Source organism: Lutra lutra, chromosome 6 (genome assembly GCF_902655055.1).
Source record: "Lutra lutra chromosome 6, mLutLut1.2, whole genome shotgun sequence".
NCBI lineage: Eukaryota > Metazoa > Chordata > Mammalia > Carnivora > Mustelidae > Lutra > Lutra lutra.
Window position 1 is genome coordinate 102,084,815 of NC_062283.1, and position 23,809 is coordinate 102,108,623.

The 23,809-nt window shown below is 38.3% G+C and overlaps 1 protein-coding gene across 1 annotated transcript in view; it reads left to right on the plus strand.

Moving 5' to 3' along the window:
• The window catches only part of MEI4 (meiotic double-stranded break formation protein 4), a 237,941-nt gene that overhangs the window by 62,324 nt on the left and 151,808 nt on the right, over window positions 1–23,809 (plus strand). Inside the window, exon 3 of the mRNA XM_047734094.1 lies at window positions 7,654–8,189. Coding sequence (XP_047590050.1) covers window positions 7,654–8,189 — 536 coding nt within the window. The remainder of the gene's footprint in view (window positions 1–7,653; window positions 8,190–23,809) is intronic.

Below are 23,809 nucleotides of genomic sequence, written 5' to 3' on the forward strand. Positions count from 1 at the left end.
AAAAAAAAGTTCCTGGAGCCCTTTCCTGGAAATACTGATTAATTGTACCTATGAATACTTAATTTTAATATGTTCCCCTTATGGTGATATAGGTTGGGAAAAACTGCACTGGGTAGAAGATCTCAGTGCTTCTGATTTTTGTTAAAGAGAGTGAAGTGGACACATCAGTGGAAATGAATGCCAACCTCAGTTGTCCAGCAGGGTGGGCTTGGGGGACAAAGGTGGCTTGAAGGTAACATCTTAACAGTATAGATATGAGCTGTTGGAACACTGGTCAAGAGATGAAGTCAAAACAGTGGCATCAAGGGCTCGGTGGAAAACAAATTCAGGTAAATTCTCTTGGAAAGAGATTTGGTCAGGGAGAGATTGGAGATGTGTATGATCTCAGCAGGAAAGCTAGCTGGGGCTAGATTGTGGAGAGCTGTGTCACCGGCCATTCACAGCATTGGGAGGCCAGTGAATGTGGTGTGTTGCTGATGTCCATGATTGTATCATTTTTACCAATTCTGCACAGCGTTCATAACATCCACACACTGATGCAGTTATTCAGGTGGACTCATTGGTTTACTTGGTGGAGGGTTGTATGTTCATGGGTTTGTTGTTATTCTGTAGGGCTGTAATATATGTGCTCACTATCTCTCAACATGGTATTTCCTGTTTGTTAGGAAATGAAATCAGGTCTATGCTTTTTACCTATACTGGATATCTTTGCCCCCAGATGACTAAGAAATTGCTTTTTCTCACCAGCTTCTAATTTTGTCCAGAAACTCTTTTCCGTTAGAGAGATTCTGTTGTTCATTTATTCAGCCCCTTTTAATTCAATAGCTGTTCAGTACAAACAATGTGAAGAATGTAAAGAGAGATGGGTCCATGCCCTGTCCATAGGATCACACAATCTTTTGGGAGCAAGATCACATCACTAATTATATCAGAGACTATGAAACTATGGTCTAGAGGAAGATACTGATGTTTAGAGGAGAGAGTGATTATTTTGGTTTAGAGAATAGAACTTTTAAAATTCTTTTTGAAGATTGGTGCTGAGTTTACAGGATGGGTAGGATTTAGAAAGCTATGGATACTAGGGGTATTTCAGGCAAGAGGGAACAGTGTAAAGCAGAGGCACAGGAATCTGGTGGCAAATGATCTAATTTGACTGTGGCATACAGAGCATGAGGAGGTGTTCTGGAAAATAAGATGAAAAACTAGGTTGGAGCCTATTAAGAAGAGGTGTGACAGCCAGTGGAAAACATGCTTTATTCTGTCGGCAGCAAGGAGCCTTTGGAGATTTTCCAGCAAGAAAATAGAAGGAAATAGAAGGAAAACTAGTGCTACACGTGTGCCAAACAGTAAGCTTTCTGAAAGTGGTTCCTTTAGGTAATCTGAGGCTTAGATTATTTGGGCACAGTAACTAGGCATCGTGTTTAGGGCTGTTTGGAAGATGGAGGAGCTGGAGACAGGAACAGCCCGGTCATTGCCCATATCTTATGTGTAATTATTTTGGCACGGGAAAAAAGAGATGATATAAGAAAGGTTTTTATTGATTGATTTAATTTCTCTTGAGCTCTCCCACTCAATATTTCAGGCTCTGAGCTGTGGTGGTAAACCAGCAGTCCAAGACTATCACGGAGTATATATTTTGTGGGTGAGACAGATCATACTGGCAGAAAATAATCAGGTAGTGATAAGTGAGATTTAGAGAATGAAAATAGGAAGTCGTGACTGAGAACGATCTGGTGGCTTCTTTAGACTGGGTGGTCACATAAGGTCTCTTTGAAGAAGTGATATTTTAATAGACATTTGAGTGATAATGAGGAGACAGCCTTGAGAAAATTGGGGTTGAGGGTGAAGGGAGCATCCCAGGCAGAGGGAATGGTCCTAAATGGGAACAAATTTAGTGAATCTAAGGAATAGAACGGTGAAGCAGGATCAACATTATTTGTCAATGGAGTGTATATGGGTATCAAGGAAGAAGTCAGAGTTGGCCCTTAGGTTTCAGATGTTGGAAACAGAGAATGATAGCAGTGTTATTGGGGAATTGGACCAAGTGCAAGTGAAGGATGCTGTTTCTTTTGGACTTGTGTGGTTTAAAATGCCAAGAGCTAGGACTTGAGCTTGGGAGAAGAGGTAGGATGGGACATAGAACTTGGAGAATCATCTGCCTAACAGAGTTCTTTGAGGCTGTAGGAAAGCTGAGGACATCCGGGAAGTTGGAACAGGAAGAGACAGCCAATGAGGAAGGTTTAAATTGGCAAACTCCGAGATGAGAGAGATGGGGACAAGCAGGAAAGTCAGGGTCTAAGCACTGAGCATAGGAGGAATTGCACCATCAAGTGGTCCTGGACCATGCTGACACCAAATGCACTGTTTTGTTTTGTGAACCTAATGCAGTGAAGACAATTCTGCTAAGACGAATCATTCCATTAGCTTATGATTTCATGCATTTGACATTGCTTTCTCTCTTGGTGTATTCAAAACTAGAATTAGGATGCCAGCTACTACAGTGGGGTTAAACAAAACTGTAAGCTTTTCTTTGTCAGCATTTCTCAAGTATGCTTTGCAATGTGCCAAAACATAGCCTTCCAGAGGCAGAAGACAAACAATTGTATTAAAGTGAAACACTGTCATTTCAGAATTGTGGGGTACTTCAAAAGAGCAATTTCTGTTTGACCACCAGGTGGCGAAAACACTACTTTTAAATAGCTCAATTCATCAGTACATGTGAGTGACCATTACTACTAACAAATCATAGTTGGTAGTGACCAGTATATATGCCCATGATGATATTTCGGTGCATTTGAAGAAATGCAATTTGATTTCAGTCTTTGTTAATATGTATATTCAACAAGTATTGACACCACCAACTATGTAGGAGGCGCACATCAGAAAACAGAAATTCCCAGATTAGTAAACTCTGTGTCTGTCCTCAAGAATCTCCCCCTTCCAAGAGGGAGTCACTCATACACTCAGAAGATGTTGATGAGAGCGGTAATAGAAGTATGTGTAAGGTACATGATAGCCCTGATGGGGCATGGTTTCCTCTGCTCTGGGGCAGAGCAGGGAAGGTTTCACAGAGGATTTGAATCAGGGTTTGAGGCATCAGTCCATCTCTGCGTTATAGCGTAAGAACAAACCACATAGGGGAACAACTTGTGGAAATCCATAGTTGTATGAATCAGCATGGTGTGTTTTGGTAAACTGTAAGGGTTTAATATTACTTATACATAAGTAAGAGTGAGGATGGAGGCATGGCTGGAGAAATAAGCAAGGGCCACACAATGAAAGACTCTGTGGGCCAAGCTAAAGATCTTAGAAGACTCTTAGCCAGTAAAGGAAGCCATTGGAAGGTTTTAAGGATTGTAACCCTGTGATCAAACTAGTATTTCAGCAGGGGGACTGTCAGGTCAGTTCAGAATGTGGCCTAGAAGAGGACAGAACCAAAAGCAGGTAGATCAGTTGGACAAGGGGATTATAGTCATCAGTGTAAGAGATGATGATGGTGTGAACTAGAGCAGGGGTAGGGGACTAGGGAAGGACAGGTTCATATGTGAAATGATGGTTGATTTTATGTATCAACTTGACTTTGTCACCTAGTGCCCAGATATTTGGTCATGCGTTACTGTAGATATGTCTGTAACAGTGTTTTGGACAAGATTAACATTTGAGTAGACTGAGTAAAGCAGACCACCTACCCTAGTGTGGATGGACTTCATCCAATCAGTTGAACTCAAGAGAACAAAAAGGCTGAGTAAGAGTGAAAAGTGAATTCCTTTTTCCTGACTGCCTTTGAGCTGGGGCATTGGTCTTTTCCTGCCTTTGAACTCGACCTGAAACATTGGCTCTTCTTGGGGCTCCACCCTGCTGGCTTTCAGACTGGTACTTACACTGTCAGCTTTCCTTTATAGGCCTCTGTAGTTGCACTGGAACTATATAACACCATTGCTCTCCTAGGTCTCCAGCTGGCTGACTGCAGACCTTGGGATTTCTCAGCCTCCATAATTACATGAGCCATTGCCTTAGGGTAAAACTCTTTTCACCCACTCTCTTGTCTATAAATCTTAGTGGTTCCATTTCTCTGGAGAGTCCTGACTAATGCAGGTCTGGAAGGTGGAATCAGCATAACATGGAGTTTTGCTGTATGTGGAAGGTGAAAGTAAGTTGCCAAGGTGATCCCGCCCTCTGGCCCGGTGACTTGAGAATAGTCTTGCTATGGGCTGAAGTTGGTGGTATGCAGTACAAACAAGAATTGTATGTTTATGTGTGCAGTGAATGTAGATGATTTGTACACTTTATAAACAGAAAGTTCATGGGATTTTCTAGGTGTACAGAAAAAGATGCCTTTTAGACAGTTGGTTCTCTAGGTCTACTTGTATAAGTAATGAAAAGACTGTAGAAATAGATGACAAAAGGCATTAAGTTTTGATGTGGATGTGAAAATTGGGGGGGGCAGCAGAAAATACATTTGATTCAGGGGTGGGCCTTTCTAGGGTAGGATGTGTAGTAGGTGGGCACAGCTCTATTTTGTTAAGCATGCTTGAGATCCACTCTTAAATGATAAGTGGGATGGAGATGGAATTTAACAACTGAAAGAAGATGTAAGAGACAAGGGCTTAGTAAAATGGAACTGAAAGTCTGTGAGATCCAGGGTATGAGAAGGACTATAGAATATTTTGGACAGGATATGTAGTCCTAACTGGTATCTTATTTTATGCATTATATGTGATATCATACTTTAGCATAATTTAGATTCTTGGTATCTTTTATCATTTAATAACAATAGCTATTATCTCTGAGCATTTAAAATGTGCTGGACTCTGCTTGATCAGGATGTGTGTGTATTTACTTCACTGTCTCTTTACATCTAAGGACAAATGTGTTGGTTAGATCCTATCAAATGACTTAGAGAGAAATTACAGTCCTCAATCCCTTCAGCCTAAAAACAAATTAAGAGAGAAGTGTCATTTGACTTCTGCTTCACCTTCATCCCTCCTGGAAAAACAGGAATTACAGAAAGTTGCAGTAGCATGGCTTCATTTTCTCTTCTCTCCTTTGGGTATGATGCTTTATTAGTCAAGCTTCGAGGTTTATTTTGAGAAAAGTCTTTCAGGCAAATGAGTAGACTCTCAGTAGAATGAGTTCTGTAAGACTCATTTAAAGAGGCAGAGGGGTATGTACAGAAGCTGGCAGAGGAACATACAAGTCTCTTTGCTGTGGTTAGAAGATGATTGGACTTGGAACTGAGTAATTGGTTTTGCTTTTCCCTCTGTGGCTTTTCTTAGACCTCTTAATCAAGTGGAGCCTGCATTTCCTTATCAGTAAATTAAGAATAATAATAATAATGCATGTTCAAGGGTTGTTGGGAACAACTGAATTATTTGATGAAACTGCTTTGTAAAGTGAAATGTGAATATAAGATCGTTCTATTCATTTTGACAAAGTGCCTTTAACGTTGAAGCCATGTTGCATAAAAGCTCACTGTGGTTCTCGCTGGTAGAATTTATGCACTCCTTTAGGGCACTGAAAGGACATTCCTCTCTGTGTGTGGTTTCCCACATTGGCGTCTCCAACATATGCCCTCATCAGTCTTTTCTGCGGGTGCAGAAATGAAGCATCCAGAAAGAATGATGGTTAGTTTGTGTATTCCTATGCCCAGAGCACATGCATGGGTAGAACTACTCCCTGCAAATAGGTACCAATCAGCACATGAAGGAGATGAGATGGAGTGGTTGTGACTTGCCAGAAGGTACATCAGTGAGCGGTGAAAAGCAGAAACAAGAAAACAGCTTTTTGCTTCCCAGTTGTTTGTAGAATTCATTTTATGTCTTCCCTGAAATCATCACCCATGAAGTTCAGCTTACCTTGATGGGAAGTTGAGGTGGTTCATGAAATATTGAAACTTGTGTTCACTTTCTTAGTGAAGAACCATTTGGAATTCCATGGAAGAAAAACATAATCTACCTCAATAATTACCATAATTCCCCACCCTTTCCTTTTGTGAAGAGTGAGAAGTCATTTCAAACATTTATTCTTGCTCATAAGAAAAAGAAATTGTTGGCTTAAAATGAGCAGGCTGTGTGCCTTGTTTAGTGTAGAAATGGCCATATGGTTAAAAGCTTTGCGGATAGTTCACCGTTTGGGTTACCACCACGTTTTTGAACTTACTGTGTTATCCCCTTAACATGGAGTACAGATACTGTTGTGATAATTAGCAAGCACATAATTGCCCATTTCTAGTGGTTATGGCAGATACTTCTTAATTGAATGAACTCTAAATTAAAGTCTGATCTTCTCATTTTGCCTCATCATTGCCTTCTATTTGTATAGAGCGACAAAAGAGCAATAAATTAGATTTCCAAATGTAAGATGTTCCTTTCTTCATTCTTCCCATGCCCTGGTCAACCAGTACCCCCCCCATCTCTAACTTTAAAAAATGACTATAAGGTGAGATCTCTTTTAATTTCCTATATGCTAAGGGTATTTTTTTTCTTTTTTTCTCTTTTTCTTTTTTTTGACACCCCATACATTCTCATTCTCTTTCCTTCAGCCTCAAAGGAAACAAATTACTTCTGTATCACTAAGCACAACCCATCCACTGGGGTCCTCGTCCCAGTCTCCCCCTGCCTTCTCCAGAGCTTTTTACATTTTTTCTCATTTCTCCAACTTTTGCTTCTGTGTTATTTTCTTCTTCCTAGTCTATAATTGCTCAAATTTCTCCCAATTTGACATGCCACATTTGCCTGCAATTACTCTCCCATTTTATACTCTCCTGATCCAACTCCTCAGAAGCCTCAGCCAGGCCTTTTTGACTTTCTGCCCAGTCACTCCCATTGCACTCTGGCCTCTGTCTCCCCCCCACACCCCCCGGCCAAACCCTGACTGAACAAAGCTTCTGTGGATACAGTCACTGGTGATTTTCTAATGAGTAATGCCAACATATTTTTCTCAGCTTTTTATTTTATGGATTTCTCTATTGTGTGAAAATCTCCTTGAAACTTTTTCCTTGACTTTCATAATACAGTCATTTTTATTCCTTTTGTACCTCTTTATTTCTTCTCTGTCTCCTTAATCAATTTTTCCCCCTCTACTCAGCCCTCAAATATTGATACTTCTCAGAACAGAAGATCAAAGCGTGACCCTGAGGAGTATCAATATACTAAGATATAAAATATCTTCTGGTTTCTTCTCTATCTTTCAAGCTTGACACAGAGCTGAATGAGAGATAAGTGACCTGAAAATACATGGGGGAGTCACCTTTGCTTTCTACCAGAGATAGTCAGCTTAAGCAATTTCTTTTTGATTTTTTACACTACTCATTTTTAAATGTTTAGTATGTTTTTGCATGCTTCATTTAGTATTTTAAGTTAGAAAAATCTGTCTAGTTGTTTTGTTTTGTTTTTTATTTTTTGAGAGAGAGGGAGAATGAGCGTGAGCAGGGTGGGAGGGGCAGAGGGAGACGGAGAGAAAGAATCCTAAGAAGGCTGCATGCTCAGTGTGGCTCCCAACACAGGGCTTGATCTCATAATCCTGAGATCATGACCTGAGCTGAAATCAAGAGTTGGCTGCTTATCCGACTGAGCCACCCAGGTGCCCCTGTCTAGTTTTTATATGAAAAAATGTTAGCTACAGGAAGATAACACCTATTCCTTTCTGTTTTAGGAGACCCATCTTCCCACTTGCAGGCTCAGGAACCTGGAAGTTCTGAAAATACATTAAGTCTGCTGGAAGATTCTGGGTGTGAGTTATCCAATGAGCAGAGAAGTGAACCTTCAGAGATGGCCCAGCATTTTGTGGAGAGCTGCAGCCCCACGTCCTTTCTACCACTGCCCATTGTGAAAAAACATTGTGCCACTGTGGAAAATCCTCTGTCTTCTCACATGCATTTCTTGCAACATCTACTTGAACTGAAGAACTTGACAGAATCAGGGAGTCTGAAAACAGACTTAAGCCACTTTGAAAATGACTTTTCCACAGTATCTGACTCTGTTTTTCAGTTGTTGGATGGCCTGATCACTTTTTACCGTAATCCCAAATTTCCTTCTTCAAGCTTTTGGGAAGAAGCTGTTAATACTTTAGCTGGACTGATCAGTGATAATAACTTATCTAATCATATTCTTAAAAAGTGTTCCAAGAAGTTGGAAGAATTTGAGAAAACCCTATTACAGGTTATTTTAAGGAGCAACCATATAAATCGGGTAAGTATTAAATCTCTTCTGTTCATGAAATAATACATCAGTGGTTTTGGTGAACCTTCTGTTTGGATAATGTTGATTGATATGCCTTAGACTCCTGGTTCAGAGCCTCCAGTTAAACCTCCTTTTGGAGCCATCTGGGCTATCACACATTGTCATGTCCCCTCCTCTGGACTCTGATCATTATAGAACTCGCTGGTCTCTACACAGCTACCTGTGCTTCCAGCTTGTACTTCTCTGCTTTGCCTTGTTATTGTCCTGCTTTTTATTGTTATCCTTGAATTCTTGTCTTCTTTTGTTTTCCCCTGCCTATGTTTACGTCCCATTGATCAAAAAGTCTCAATATTTTTCCAAAAACCACTAGCATTTAATGGTTTCCCAATCTATAACTTCAGTGGGTGTTAAATTCCTCGTGATGGATTACCTGTACTGTACTGAATTTGTTCTTTTTCTGGCATTGACTAGCAGATGCCTGGAGGTCAAAGAATATTTTTCTCTTCTTTTAGAATTTCCAATGTAAGTGGCATAATACCCCACGGACCCTCTAAATGAGTAAATTGGCTGAGGAACCCATAACATATGGCTTTATTATGTTTTGTTTTGTTTTTCTTTATTTAACGTGTTTTAGTAAGGTTGACTCAGGGATTCTTTTTTAACAAGTGACATTGAGGTAACCTGCCCGTTGTTTTTTTTGTTTGGCTCTTGAGACATAAGGGATTGTTTTTGTTTTTTGTTTTTTGTTTTTTTTTGGTATAACTTCCTATCTTACTTAGGCTCCAACCCCTTGTTTGGGAAACTCCTAATGCATTCACATTTTAATCCTTCTGATTGACTACTTAAAATATCACAGAGGAGACTAAAAGGTCTAACTGACTTACCAGCTATACTTCACTGTAGGCAAAAAGTTGTTAGATCTTGTTTCTTTTGATACATCATGGTCCGGTGTTTGTCCTCAGTGCCATTATCTGAATTTTGTACAATGGAGGCTTTTCCTGAATTTTTAAAACTCTAACAAAATTTGAACTAATAGCCTTACTTGTTGCACATGCATCTGTTCTTCTCTGTTAACATGTAGAAAACTTAATGATTAAGCTTTTGGCATTCATGAAAGGTGACTTTTCTGTCTGGCAAACTGAAATTTTTTTACTACCTGATATGGTCAGTCAGGAATTAAATATCAGATTTTTCATAGTAGTATCTGAGGTATCCAATCTGTTTCTTCACCATTAATAAATTTGTCATATTTAATATTTCTTAATCTTTTTTTTTTTGCATATTTTTGTTTTATCCTAAAACTACTTTAAACAGGTTTTATATTGACTTAGAACTTTTCAGATACTGGCATTTATATTCTTTATCAGTTAACACATGATGCATGCATTTTTTCCAGTCTAGTCTTTCACTTAAGGATTAGAATACTCACAAGAAGCCAGGGGACATGTATGGAAGGGAGTATGTAGAAGAAACTTGTGTTGGTGCAGATGGTTCTTCAGTATATTTTGTGTACCATTTGTCGGGGTGCAGGCTGTTGTTGGATCGTTGGGTCAGCAGTGGGGGAATGAGTGAATGAATTGCTTTGGTCTTTTTTGGAGATGTAATTGTTAACATGCGTGTAATTGTTACAATGCATGAGAGCCCAGATGGCTCCAAAAGGAGGTTTAACTAGAGAAAGTAGAATCCTAAAATTGTTCACTGTGTTTACAATTAGGATGATGACTCATAAATAAGTTTTAATGACATTCTCTCTTGGGTTTTTTTTTTTTTTTCTTGCCAGTAGAAGCTTCTTAGATTAAATCATTTCAGCTTTTGTTGTTATTACTGTCATCATCATCGTCCAGATATGTTCATAAAGGTTCTTTATTAGAAAAAAATGACTGATTGCTCCTTATAAATGCTTTTTTGTCTTTCTTTTTTAGTTTCAAAAAAGAATATATTCTGATGTGAAATATAGGCTAGCTTCTATCGCATTTTTTATTGATACTATTTTTGATTGATTAATACAAAATGCCATAGTTTAGAAAAAATTGCTCTTTGGAAAAACCTTATTTCCACAATTGGAAGTGTTTAAATTGTATCGCTTAGAAACTCGAGCCCTGCTATTGATTTTGTTAAAGGAAAGTTATGTTTGTGCAAATGTGATAGGAAAAGTTGTGGTATGAATACTTTGATAGTCTGACGGAAGGATTTCTTGTGTTTTTAGTTCATCTATAGCCAGGTTTTAAATAAAATATATATCTTTTATGTGTTCTCAATACATTTAGTAGTAAATTTATTCAGCTATAGCTTTGTTTTTCTTTAATAATCAATAAATTTATTCAGCTATGGCTTTTTCTTTAATAATCAATCAATGAGTTTTTCTTTAATAATCAATAATTAAAATTAAATTTTAATTTAATAATCAATGAGAAGTTGGCATCTTTCAAAATCTTGAGGTTATTATTGTGAATGTCAGTTATGTCAGGGTTGTATATATTTAGGAGATAAGAGTTTGAAATGAAACACCGTGAAAATTGTTTCGAAAAATTCTCTAATTGTAGCTAGGTTGAAATTATTAAGTTCGGGGGAAACATAAGTTTGTGGAAAATATATGTATGATTTGTGATTTTTCAGATTTGGATAAATTCTATTTATTTTTGTGCTGTTTTGTGCTATAATATATGCTATTTTTATTCAGTAACAGATCTTTAGGAATTGTTATCTTAGTGTTATATCTACATCATATTTTTAGGATAGTCATTAATGTGGGACTAGAAGGTATAATCCACAAAGACACATTGGACAGGGAGAGAAGATACATGTCTTGAAACCAGACGGCTTACAGATGTCTGCACTAGCTTGCTCTAGGGTTCCTGGGAAGCAGTCTTGACTTGACTTGTCCTCTACTTATGGGCCCTGGTGTGGCATGTTTCCTCTTTCACCTTTGTACTTGCCTTGGGGTCAGGAGTGTTTGCCTTTGAGGTATTTAATGCCTCGATGCCTAAAAATACTTTGAGGTATTTATTCTAGTGAGTTAGAAAACTTTCTCTTCAATTTCTTATTTTTCTAACCATAAAACAATTTTTTTATTATGTTATATTATTCACCACACAGTACATCATTAGTTTTTGATGTAACAACTCTTAGACATATTAGTTATGAAACTGAGAAAAAAAATTGGCTGCCAAGTAGATATTAACTTAGAATCTTTTGTATGTATGGTAGGCCAAATAATTGTCTCTGCTAAAGATGTCCACATCCTAATCCTTGGAATTTGTGAATATTTTATGTTACGTGATGAGATGGGGTGGAGAATTAAGGTTGCTGAACTTGGTATGAGGAGATTAGCCTGGATATCCCCATGGGCCCAATACTCACAAGGGTAAGTGAAAGAGGGAGGCAGGAGAGTCAGTGTCGAAAAATTTGAAGATGCTGGCATTAAAGATGGAGAAAGGGACCATGAGCCAACACATGCAGGTTGGAAAAGACATGGAAATCGACTTTTCTTGAGAGGCTCCATGAGGAATGGAGGCCTGGCAACACCTTCATTTTGGCCCAGTAAGACCCACTTCAGACTTCTGATGTCTAAAACTGTGACTGAATAAGATTGTATTGCATTAAGCCACTAAGACTATGGTAGTTTGATATAGCAGCAATAGGAAATGAAACACTATGTTAATATTTTTTAGTGTTTTCACATCCATTATATCATTATATATCTATACAACAACTCTGTGAGGTAGGCATGGTTGCCATTTGTTAGATAAGAAAAATGAGGATCAGAGGGATTTGCCCAAGGCCACCAAGCTAATTAGCAGTGGGAACACTAGCACCTAGTATTAGAGTTGAATGTGGCGCTGCTTTCCCTCTTCATTCTCTCTTCTCAAAAACCTCAAATTTGGTAAAACTGAGCCAGATTCCAGGATATAGGCAGGTATTGCTTGTATAATCACCCCTGCTATGGTCTCTATGTTCATCCCTTCCTGTCTGGATTCCTGTAGTAACTTCTTTTCAGATTCCTGACTCATCTGATCTTCCTCTAACCCATCTTCCTCACCATTGTCAGAGTGATCCTTAAAAAATGACAAAGATAGCACAAAATCAGAGATTATCTTAAAAAAAAAATAGCCCTTAAAAAAAATGCCAAAGATCCTTCAGGGGCTCCTCAGGGACTGATAAAAAAGCACACATTCTCTTGATGGGCATTGAGAATGTATGGAATTGTCAAACCACTATATTGTGCACCTGAAATTAATATGACACTGTCAGCTACACTAGAATTAAAAAAGAAAGAAAAAGAGTGTGAGAGAGAAGCATAAAGAATGTAGAGGGGCAGGGAGGGAGGCAGGCTGGCTGGCAGGAATGCACATATGCTTAACCACTCTTCACTCCAGTCAGACAGAATTATTTGTAGTTTCAAGTACTTTCTATTCTCTTCCTACTACCTGTCTGTCCCTTAGCCCAGGACACCCTTCTTCCATCTGGCTTGTTCTACCTATCCTTGCAAACTGAGCTCTAGGATTAGCTCCTCAAAGAAGCCTTCCTTCCCACCCTGCTTCCATTTTCTCTTCCTTTTAGTGATTAAATATCCCTCACATAAATTCACCACAGTGCACATATCACTGTAGAGTAGCTACTGACTTGTTTTTCTCCTCCACTAGAATCCATATTTGTGGCTATATGCCATGCCTTATTCAGTTTAGATCCTCAGGGCTCAACATGGTGCCTAGCAGTGGATTGGGGGTGTCTCATTATAGCCTGGTGAGGGTGGGCTCCCACTTGGCCTTTGCTTATGTGGGTGGGGGAGGCACAGTTTTTTTCTGTGGTGTTTGGCTCTTTGTTTGGAGGTTATCTCTGAAGGCTTTCCACCTTTCTAGGCTGTCTCTTTTCTTTCCTTTGGTTTATGTTGTTATTTTTATTCTGTCCATCCCCATTGGCACTTCTAGGTTTTTAGCTTTTTAAGCTCCAAATCTGGGGAATATGAGGCAAAAGGAAAATGAGGGAACTTACCACTTTGTCCTTCCTTTGTCTTCAGGTCCATAGCTGGTCTGCCTGTCAGTCTTCTTAGGTTTGCCTTATAGATAATGCCCAGGATTTTTAGTTGTACTTAATGAGAGTACTAGAGATCAGTTAAGTTCACTTCCCAGAAGTGGAAACCTGTGAATGTATTTTTAAAAGTCAAATAATAATTCCTACTTACAACAACAAAGAGCTAACTCTGCTGCACACCAGCTCCTTAGTACCACTCTCAGAGAACAGCGCTACTGGACCTTGACTCCGTTCTGCCACCATTTACACCTGTGTTTTTAAATAAAAGACTTACACTGCTATTTCTCAGAGTCCATGCTTTCCTTATTTATTTATTTAAATTTTAATTTTCGGTAGACTCCATACCAATGTGGGGCTCAGACTCAACCCTGAGATCAAGTGTTGGACTCTGACAGCTGAGCCAGCCAGGCATCCAGTTATTTTCCTTTTTATCTGTTCACTTTGTATCATGGGAGATAAAAATTTATGTCTTATGTAGCTGCCCTCCTCTACCTACTCTCCAAACAAAGGTTTTACTGTAAGTTTTAGTTAAATAAATATTACATATTTATACTACTATAAATAATTTTGTTATCATGGAAACCTGTAATACAGTGATTTCATTTCCTTCTTGTACAACATTTTTTTCTAAAGATAATTTTTCAGAATTACTTTTTTTTCCTATCTGCTTAGTTTTCTATGTACCCATAATTGATTCTTCTTACAATCACTGTGATGGTTGTAAACATCCTCTCAGGGTGGCCAGACAAATTAAACCATTTATCAGTTCCATCCTTTTTCAAAGAGACCCCTCCTGAAGCCCTCCATCTTCCTGCCGTAATCCGAGCTCATGCTCCCTGTGTCTGTTACTCAGCGATACTCCAGGGACTCCTTTTCCTCTCATCACCACCTGGGAATTCCCTCGGATGTTTTCTTGTGTCCTATCTCGTAGTCCGTGGATTTCATATATTCCTTTTCTTGGTTTATGACTTCATTTGGTGATGTATATTCTTTATGAGCTAACTTAGAATGGGTTTGTGGGTTATAAACTTTTAGAATATTTGTTTACTTAAAATATTCCAACTTTAAACTTTATTGATGGGTTAGGATAGATTTCCAGGTTGGAAATCATTTTTCCATTTTAAGACTTTTTTTTTTTTTACTAACTTCTAGATTCCAGTGTAATTGTGGTTTTAATTCCTTGAATGTGATTTAGTCTCAACCTTTCTATACCCCCAGAAGCATTTAGCATCTCTCTTATTCCCGTTGTTTTGTAGCTACAGGATGGTGTACCTGGATGTGGGGCTTTCAAAATTCCTTTTCTTGAATGCTTGGTAGGTTCTGGAGTCTGGGATTTCATCCTTTGGTTCTGAATATTTTGTTTTGTTTATCTTGTATATTTGTATCTTCTCTCTTCCCTTTTTCTAGAACACCTCTTAGACTGATCTCCCAATTTTTTTTTTCCTCTTTTCTGGTAACATTTATTCTTTTTATTTATTTGTTTTTTTTCTGGAAGATTTCCTTACCTTTTCTTCTATTTAAGCTTTTTTTAAATAATTTTTTAAAAATTTCTTTTCAGTGTACCAGAATTCATTGTTTATGCACCACACCCAGTGCTCCATGCAAAACGTGCCCTCTGTAATACCCACCACTAGGCTCACCCAACCTCCCACCACCCTCAAAACCCTCAGATTGTTTTTCAGAGTCCATAGTCTCTCATGGTTCATCTCCCCCTCCAATTTCCCTCAACTCCCTTCTCTCCATCTCCCCATGTCTTCCGTGTTATTTCTTGTGCTCCACAAATAAGTGAAACCATATGATAATTGACTCTCTCTGCTTGATTTATTTCACTCAGCATAATCTCTTCCAGTCCCGTCCATGTTGCTACAAAAGTTGGGTATTCATCCTTTCTGATGGAGGCATAATACTCCATAGTGTATATGGACCACATCTTCCTTATCCATTTTATTTAAGTTTTAAGTTCATTTAAGTTCTAAGTTCAACTATTGAACCTTTTATTTCTTCTGAAATATTTTTAGTTTCTATGAGTTCTTACTCTCTTGATTGTTCCTTTATACAGATTCCAGTTCTTGTTTTTTATCAATAAGATATAAAATGTTTATATTTTCTTTGTTCCCTACTTTGCCCCTGATTTCCCCATTTCAGTGGATCACCATTTTTGATTTTCAAGGCTTTTTGGTGCCTAGAGTGAGTCGGGAAAGATGGGTAAGATGTAAGAAGGCCACCTGACAAAGAAGGTGTCGAGGTGTCCTGAGTGGTATGCAGGCTGCTTGGGAAGAGGCCAGGAGGCAGGAGGAAGGCTGGAGAGCCCTGAAACTGCCACAGGTTTGGTTTGGGAGGGAGTGGAACTTAGCAGTAAAGGATCCGAACTGATAGAGAAGGGCCAGGCCATGAAGGTTCTCGTGTGTTTTGTTAAATACTCGAGTGTCTTAAAATATACCATGTAAAAATGCAGGCATAATTTTGTATGTAGAAGCCTATGCTCTTTTTCCTAGGGAGGTGCTTATAGTTTTTATATGATTTTGAAAGGACATTATAGTCCTTAAAAGTAACAACATCTGGGATATCATTTGGACTGGTTGGTACACACTGCTCACATTAATCCTTAATTCTCATCCAAATTCTACCCAATTTTCAAAAGATGGCTCAAATCTCACTTTACTCTTAAATTCTTTCTTATCAAACTGATCCTGAAGTGGGCTCCTCTTCTAAAATTCTGTAGCAATTATTGTCTACATTATTCACTTTTCGGCTTGCCACATGCTGCCTTATTTCAGCTTACCCAGCTTGGATAGTTAACTTTTTGAGTATTTTCATCACAGGGATTAATAGCTTAAGTTAGGATCCCCAACTTTTATTTACCAGAAGTGACCCGAGACAAGTTAACTTACCCCAAGTTTCACATCTAAAGATGGAGATAATAAATAGGATTTTGTCCTAGGGTTCTTAGAGATTTTCCATGAGCAAGTGCAAATGAAGTACTTGGCCTAATATTCAGTATCATATAAGTGGCTCATAAATGTTTCTTGTTGTGACTTGTCACCGTGAGGAAGGGCCGAATCTTATCTTTTCCACTATTGCTAATACAATGCCGAGCTCATATTGAATGCAAAATAAGGTATTTTTTGAATTGAAAATAAGACAGTGAAAGTAAACAACAAATTACAGTTCATTTGCACCCATACCTTTAAATACCATCTTCTGACTTTTGGTCAAATTTGTGTGCATAGAACCTTCCTTAGCAGCAGCTCTTACTGGCACTCTCGTAGCATTCCTGAAGCACTTCTGTGTACCAGGTAGCTGGTATCATCTTGGGATGTCACTAACTATCCAACCACACTCACAGCTTCCCACTGACTGATGAGCTGAGTAGGCATCCTCCATGTTTTTTCTTTCCATGTTAATTATAGAACATTCAAACGTTAACTATTTGAGTGTCGTGGTTTCACCTACCCTTTGCACTAGTCCCTACTGGTAGAGCTGGATTGGCTTGCATCTCTCATCTTGCCATTGATTTTTGTAGGATTTTGCAGTTGACACATGCCTCTTAGATTGCCATTTTCCTCAGCTCACCAGTGATGTGGCCTTCAGGAAGCATAGCAGTAAATCTGAAAATACAGTTCATGGAATCAAACGTCTTGTTTCACCAGTGTGTGCCTTTTAGTTGTATTTTAAAGCTAATTCATGCCATAATTATATCAACCAGTAGAACATATTAACTTTTAATTTAATTCTGTTTAGGTAGCAACATTTGTTATTGATTTCTCTGCTGTGAGTTAGGACATCATTTTAGTACTGACATCGGCTTTTGCTCCTGTGCTGACTTTTCCAAAGATCCTTGTGTTCTGCTGCTTTTGTTTTTGTCATAAGTGTTCATCAGTTTCTTGCAGTTTGCCTCAAGGATTTTTAAGGGTACTCACAGTGTGTTTTGTTTTAGGATAGTCCTGGGGAAATAAAAGTGGAATTGAAGGTTAAAGCTCCATGCTCCATTTCATCTTTGTGCAGTGCTGTATTTAAACTAAAAAAAAAAAAAGAAAGAAAGAAAGAAAAATCTGGGCTAGTAATCCTGTAGTTGTACTTTAATTTAATGACCATTTACTGAAACAAGTTGTATCATAAACTCAGATCTTAATAGTTATTTTGGTCACTGTATCAGTGTATAAATCAAACATTCTTTGGATTTTCAGAACAGTGTTTGACTTTCAGTGCATATACAGAGGAAGGAAGAATAGGCAGAGCTGAACCCAGTTCAGCTTACTTTCAAGGTATACTCGACATTCCAAAATCTCCTCCTGGGATCATCAATAGCGGTCTACCTTCATGTTATACTTTATAGTTTGTAAAGCACTTTCAGCCAGAGTTTATTACTGGTTCTGACAACAACAACTCTGTGTCATAGTTGTTACTGCTACCTTTAGTTTATAGATGAAAAAATTGAGGGCAGGCAGGTTAAAGGACTCACTGAAAGTACTTAATTAACCAGCCATTGGAAGACCAGGGTCACAAACCCATGTGCATGTCTGCAAATTCTTCCCTCATTCTACTGTATTTCATTTCCATCTTAACCAAAAAAATTTCCATATACTTTTGTCCCAAATGCAACAGAAATGACTTGACTTCCATTTATGGGTTAAAAAATATTACAGATCAAAGGCCTTACCAATATGTCTCATGATTTTATGAGACTATTTATAGTTTGCTTGGGTAAGTTACTGCATTTTATTTTGTGCAGAGATTTATGTTTTCGGAAAGCATAAAAGGAAAAGAAAGTACTGCTGTGTATGACATTATAGGATCACCTGTTCCCTGTTTTCTTTATTGGCTATAAATAACAAATCTCTTGAAAACTTTATAATTGCATATAGAATCTAGTTTCTAATTGAATATAAACTATGGTTTTACTTGTGTCTATATAAAAATAAAAATGTTTTCCTCTCTGCTTTAACAATATTGTGAAATACATTTTAAATTTTCTGGAAGCTTTATAAATGGGATTTTGAAGCTATCATTTTTAGTTCAATTTTTCCATTGAGTTCAGAATCTGCTTAGAGTAACCCCCTCCCCTCTCTGCCCATAGTTATCAATAGTTATAAGAGTTGGGAAAACTTAAATCATAGCTATCAGATGTGAGACTGGAAAAATCAAACATTTCTGAGAACATGAAATTGCCTCTTATTTATAGATGTAATGGTTTTAAAGCAGAACATTTTGAGCATACAAAGATTAACCATTAACCCACTTACTTGTTTTTTCCATGGTACTTTTCCAGGGCTAGGTCTCTAAAATGAAACATGGGACTCCTCTCATGTGCTGGGTACTGTCATAGATGCTGTATATAGTCTGGTAGATGAATAAGATGAGTCCCTACCAATGGGAACTAACAATCTAGATGGCCATTGAATACATGAGAATGGTAATGTAAACTGACATAACAGGTACAAAAATAGAAATGAACAAGGTACAATGGGAGAGAATAAAAGAGATCTAATGTAGATTGGTGAGAGTTGGAAGTTTTCATGGAGGAAGTAGGTTTAAAATAGAAGGAGTGGGAGTTTAGAGTAAGGACTTTCAAGACAGTGGCCATTGTGTATTGCTGAGACAGGATGTATCTGAGCAATTTCTTGGAGGAAGGCAATGTGCTCAGGTTGAGAGAGTGAAGGACAGAGAACTGCATAATGCATAGAGAAATAGAGTGCAGTAGATCTGTAGGTTGCCTGCTGTATTAATTTCAGAGGGCTGCTGAAACAAAGTACCATAAACTTGATTGCTTTTAAAACAACAGAAATTTATGCCCTCACTGTTCTAGTGGCTACCTCCACAGTAAAGGTGTTGACTTGGCCACACTCCTCCAGAGATGCTAGGGGAGAAGGGGTTCCTTGTCTCTTACAGTTTCTGGTGGCTGCATCTGTTTCTTCCTCCCACTCCCTTTCCCACTGTGTGTCTAATCTCCCTCTGGCTCTGTCTTCTAAGGATATAGATGAGGGCACTTAGAGACTATGTAAACAACCCAGGACTAGGTCTTCATTTCAAGATCCTTATCCTAAGGACCTCTGCAGAGACCCTTTTTCTAAGAAAGATGGTGACATTCATAGGTTCCCCAGGACTTGATGTGGATGTCTTCTGGGGACCATTTTTCAGCCTACCACATTTACACAGCATTCATTTTTTTCACTCTTACCCTTTGATTTTATTAAAATATCTATCCCTTTTGGAAAAAAAAAATAAAATAAAATAAAATGCCTATCACTTTCTCCACACAGGTCATGCATCTACCCCCATAACCCCTGGGTCTAAGGATAATTCGAATCTCATCACCCATGCCAGGAATAGCCTCCTAGGCATTTCAGACCAATGGCACCAGGAGAGGCTTCCTCTGGGCTTCTGGAAAAGTTTTTCCTCATTTTCTGGGAGATTCCCAAAGGCAATTCTCCATCTTTTCCTCTGGCTATGGTCTTGTAAAGGTGTAAAGCTAGAACTTGCTGCCATCTGAAGGACAAATATAAAGGAGAATAAAGCCTAGAGAATCACAGTAAATGTGAGCCAGTTAGTAAATCTGAGGTTAAGTCAACCCAGCAGCCCACTCAGTCTCTGCATTTTCAATCAGAGGAGTCAGTGCATTTTGCGTACACACACACACACACACACACACACGTATGTATATATATGAATATTTACACACATGTAAATATTCTCAAGAAGATAAGAGCATATTTTGCAACTGTGACAAAATAAAATGGTGCTTTAAAATAAAACATTTGGGGCACCTGGGTAGCTCAGTGGGTTCAGGTCATGATCTCAGGATCCTGGGATCAATCCCTGCATGGGGCTCTCTGCTCAGCAGGGAGCCTGCTTCCCCCTTCTCTCTCTGCCTGCTTCTGCCCACTTGTGATCTCTGTCTATCAAATAAATAAATGAAATCTTTAAAATAAATAAAATAAAATAAAACATTCGGGGAACAAAAAATACTATTCTAAAATTTCAAATATGATAATGAAAACATAAATGAAGTTTTGGAAGCTTAGGCAGGAAAATCTTCCAGAAAGTAGAGAAAACAGAAAATATGAGAGCAAAGAAGAAAACTAGATGGCCAATTTGGGGAACCCAACGTATTGAATAATATACAATTCTCTCTTTTGGTAAGAGAGAACCAGAGAAAATAAGAGGAAATTATTGAAAATACAACTTAAGGAATTTCCCAAAAGTGTTTTTAGATTGAAAGCCTACTAAGTACCCTGGACTTGGATGAAAGTAGACTTATATTAAGGCTATCGCTGTGAAATTTCAGAACAGTGGGATAAAGAAAAGATTTTATATGCTTCCAGAGAGAAGAAGGAAAAAAAGTACAGTTCACAAGGAAAATATCAGGAATACAGGTATTTCAGATTTTTAAAAAACAAAACAGTGGAAGAATTGAAGACAATGGAACCTTCCCAAATATTTTTCAGGAAATTTATTTACAACTCAGACTTTAGTACATAATTAAACTATTAATCAAGTGTAAAGTTAAGTGAAGATACTTTTAGGTGTATTAGGTCTCAATATGTACACCACCCCTGTACCCTCTTTCAGGACACTACTAGATTATATTCTCCAACCAAATGAGCTAGCAAACCAAGAAAGAGGTCATGAGATACCGGGAACAGAAGAACAACACATGAGAGATGATGCTGGAAGGGAATTTCAGGATACCTGCTATTCACTAATTCTGGAGAGCAACCATTCTATATTGGAGTAGGTTAGAAGATTCTAGAAGAGATGCTTAAGGGACTAAGAAGCTAATAGAATACAGAGTATGTATGGACATCTTCAGAGAGATTAAGACACCTGATGATGAGTTTGGAAGTGAATTTTTATTAAGTGCTTAAAAAAATTAAGCCAGTGTATAAAATAACAATTATTAGTGACAGAAAAAAGTGTGTGGGAAAGGAACAAATATATAGTAATCTACGTGGCTTGGCTCTGCATAGTATTTATGTAGTTATGATAATATAAACACTGAGTAATGATCTACCCAAAATTAGGGGTGGGAAGTGTATGTGTGTGTGTGAGAAAAAGAGAGAGAGTGAGCATGAAAGTAAGCAAGCAGAGGAGTACAGGGCAAAGACAGATGTCAAATCAAAATTTCCATAGTGGAAAATCAATATATTTTTTTAAAACTACATTATTTAGAATAATTCAGGTAAATATCCAAAGAAAGAATCTACTAGAAGCTTCAAATAGAAATGATGTTGGAGGGGCCCCTGGGTGGCTCAGTGGGTTAAAGCCTCTGCCTTCCACTCGGGTCATGAACCCAGGGTCCTGGGATCAAGCCCCACATCTGGCTCTCTGCTCATCAGGGAGCCTGCTTTCTCCTCTCTCTCTGCCTGCCTCTCTGCCTACTTGTGATCTCTCTCTTTCTCTGTCAAATAAATAAATAAAATCTTAAAAAAAAAAGAAATGATGTTGGAAGGGAGTAGGGTACCACCAACTTAAGGATAAATGCCGTAAAGTTGGCAGTATGTGTCTGAAAGACTTTAATAAAAATAAAAACTGGAAAAAATATGTTAGAAGGAGAAGCCATAAGATTTAGGTATGGATTCAGTGTGAGGGATGAGGGAAAAGTAGACATTTAATAGTGTTCTAGGTTTCTGGTCATTAACAACTAACCAGGTGAATTAGAAGTGCCATTTACAGATTCAGGGAAGACTGGATTGGGGGGGAGACTGGCTGGGGGACAGACTGAAAGAAAGGTGGGGGAGAGGTATACATTTCAGGTATATGGAGTTCTATGATGATTGCAAGATGATTATAAGATGGAAATGCAAAGCAAGTTGGTTTTATCAGTCTGAATCTCAAAGGAGAGAACCTGCCTGCAGATAAATTTAGCCCTTATCAGCATATAGAGGTTTATTAAAAACTACACGAAAGCAAGTCTCAGGTAGGAAGACAGGAGGACCCAGGACTGAGGCCCAAAGAGCATCCACATAGGCTGAAGCAGAGCACATAAAGAATTAGAAGACTAAGAGGTAGGAGAAAAATTAGAAAGTACTGTCATGAGAGTGAAGACGGTATTTCAAAAAGAAGGGAACTGTCAGTCTTGCTGTGTGTTACTCATGGTCTAATAAGAGGAGAACTGAAAAGTGTCCCAATCATAAGCTTTTCATATTGTCAGTATGTGACTGTGGTACAAGATAATTTGCTACTATTGTCGTAAATTTGCTGAAGATACTCTCGAATTTTAATGTGCCTGGTGGCCAATAGTATTGCTTAACCATGAACAGCCTGGTTTTTTGAGTTAATGCTGTGCAACAATATAGATAACCCAATAATTTAAAGTTGTATCTTCTTTTAAAATATTTTATTAACGTGTTTGTCTATAATTTTGGGTGGCTTTATTTAAGGCAGATGAGTCTTTCGATTGCTCTTTCCCTAGTGAGTATGGAAGGATGTACTTAATTTTTACCACAATTGTCTTTTTTTTTTTAAGATTTTATTTATTTGACAAAGAGAGAGAGATCACAAGTAGGCAAAGCAGCAGGCAAAGAGAGAGGGGGAAGCAGGCTCCCTGCTGAGCAGAGAGCCCTGATGCGGGGCTCAATCTCAGGACCCTGAGATCATGACCTGAGCTGAAGGCAGAGGCTTAACCCACTGAGCCACCCAAGCACCCCTACAGGGAAACCTCATTTGTGAAGTTGAACAAGTATAAGAATTTATACTGATGATGATTTTATACATTTTTCTACTGTAAATCAATATACAGGTTTTAATTATTGGTAGTTATATAAATTAGTTAAAAAAAGTAAGAAAAATTCTTGTAGCTCATTGAGATTTCTTAAAACAACTATTTTGAATTCTTTATCAGATAACTTATTGATCTTCATTTCTTTGTGGTTGATTCCTGGGAAATTATTATGTTCTTCTGGTGTTGTCATATTTTTGTTGATTTTTTATATGTTCCTTGAAATCTTGCATTGCTGACTTCACAGTTGAGGAAGAAGTCACCCCCTGTAGTCCTCACTAACTAGCTGAGAGAAATGCCTTGCAAGCCCTGCTAGAGATTCTGAGGCTTTCCCAGGCTTTTCTTATAGATATACTTGCTGAATACTTTTTGCTACCTTGTGTGACAGAATTTTTAAAGGTCATGTGTCTTCCCTCAATCCTCTAATAAAGCTATTTCTCAATACCATAAAGCCAGACCTGTTGTGGACGGTCTTCATTTTGCTTGCCCTAGAATGGTGGCCATCCTCAAGACTGCGGTGCTCTTCCAGGCCCACAGTTTGGTCTAGATTCATGAACACACTCACCAGCCCTCTTTGAAACTCTTGCTGCTGCTGGGAGTGCCAGTGAACCCTTTAGGATCTGCATTCTAGGTGTCCCCTGTGACTCACTGGGGGATTCCTGATGGTGTCTGTCACATGTTTAGTAGAATCTGCTTCCATCTAGTACACCCACCATGCCCTAGCTGTCCTTTTCTTAACCCTTCACTGCTTCCGAGTCATGAAGTTCAGTACTCAGTATTCTGGATAGGGCAAAAGAGAAATTACACTCCTAGACAATGTTTTGCCCTGATGGAGAAGCTGTGTATTATTCACACACTCTTACTTTTCTCCATGGAAGAA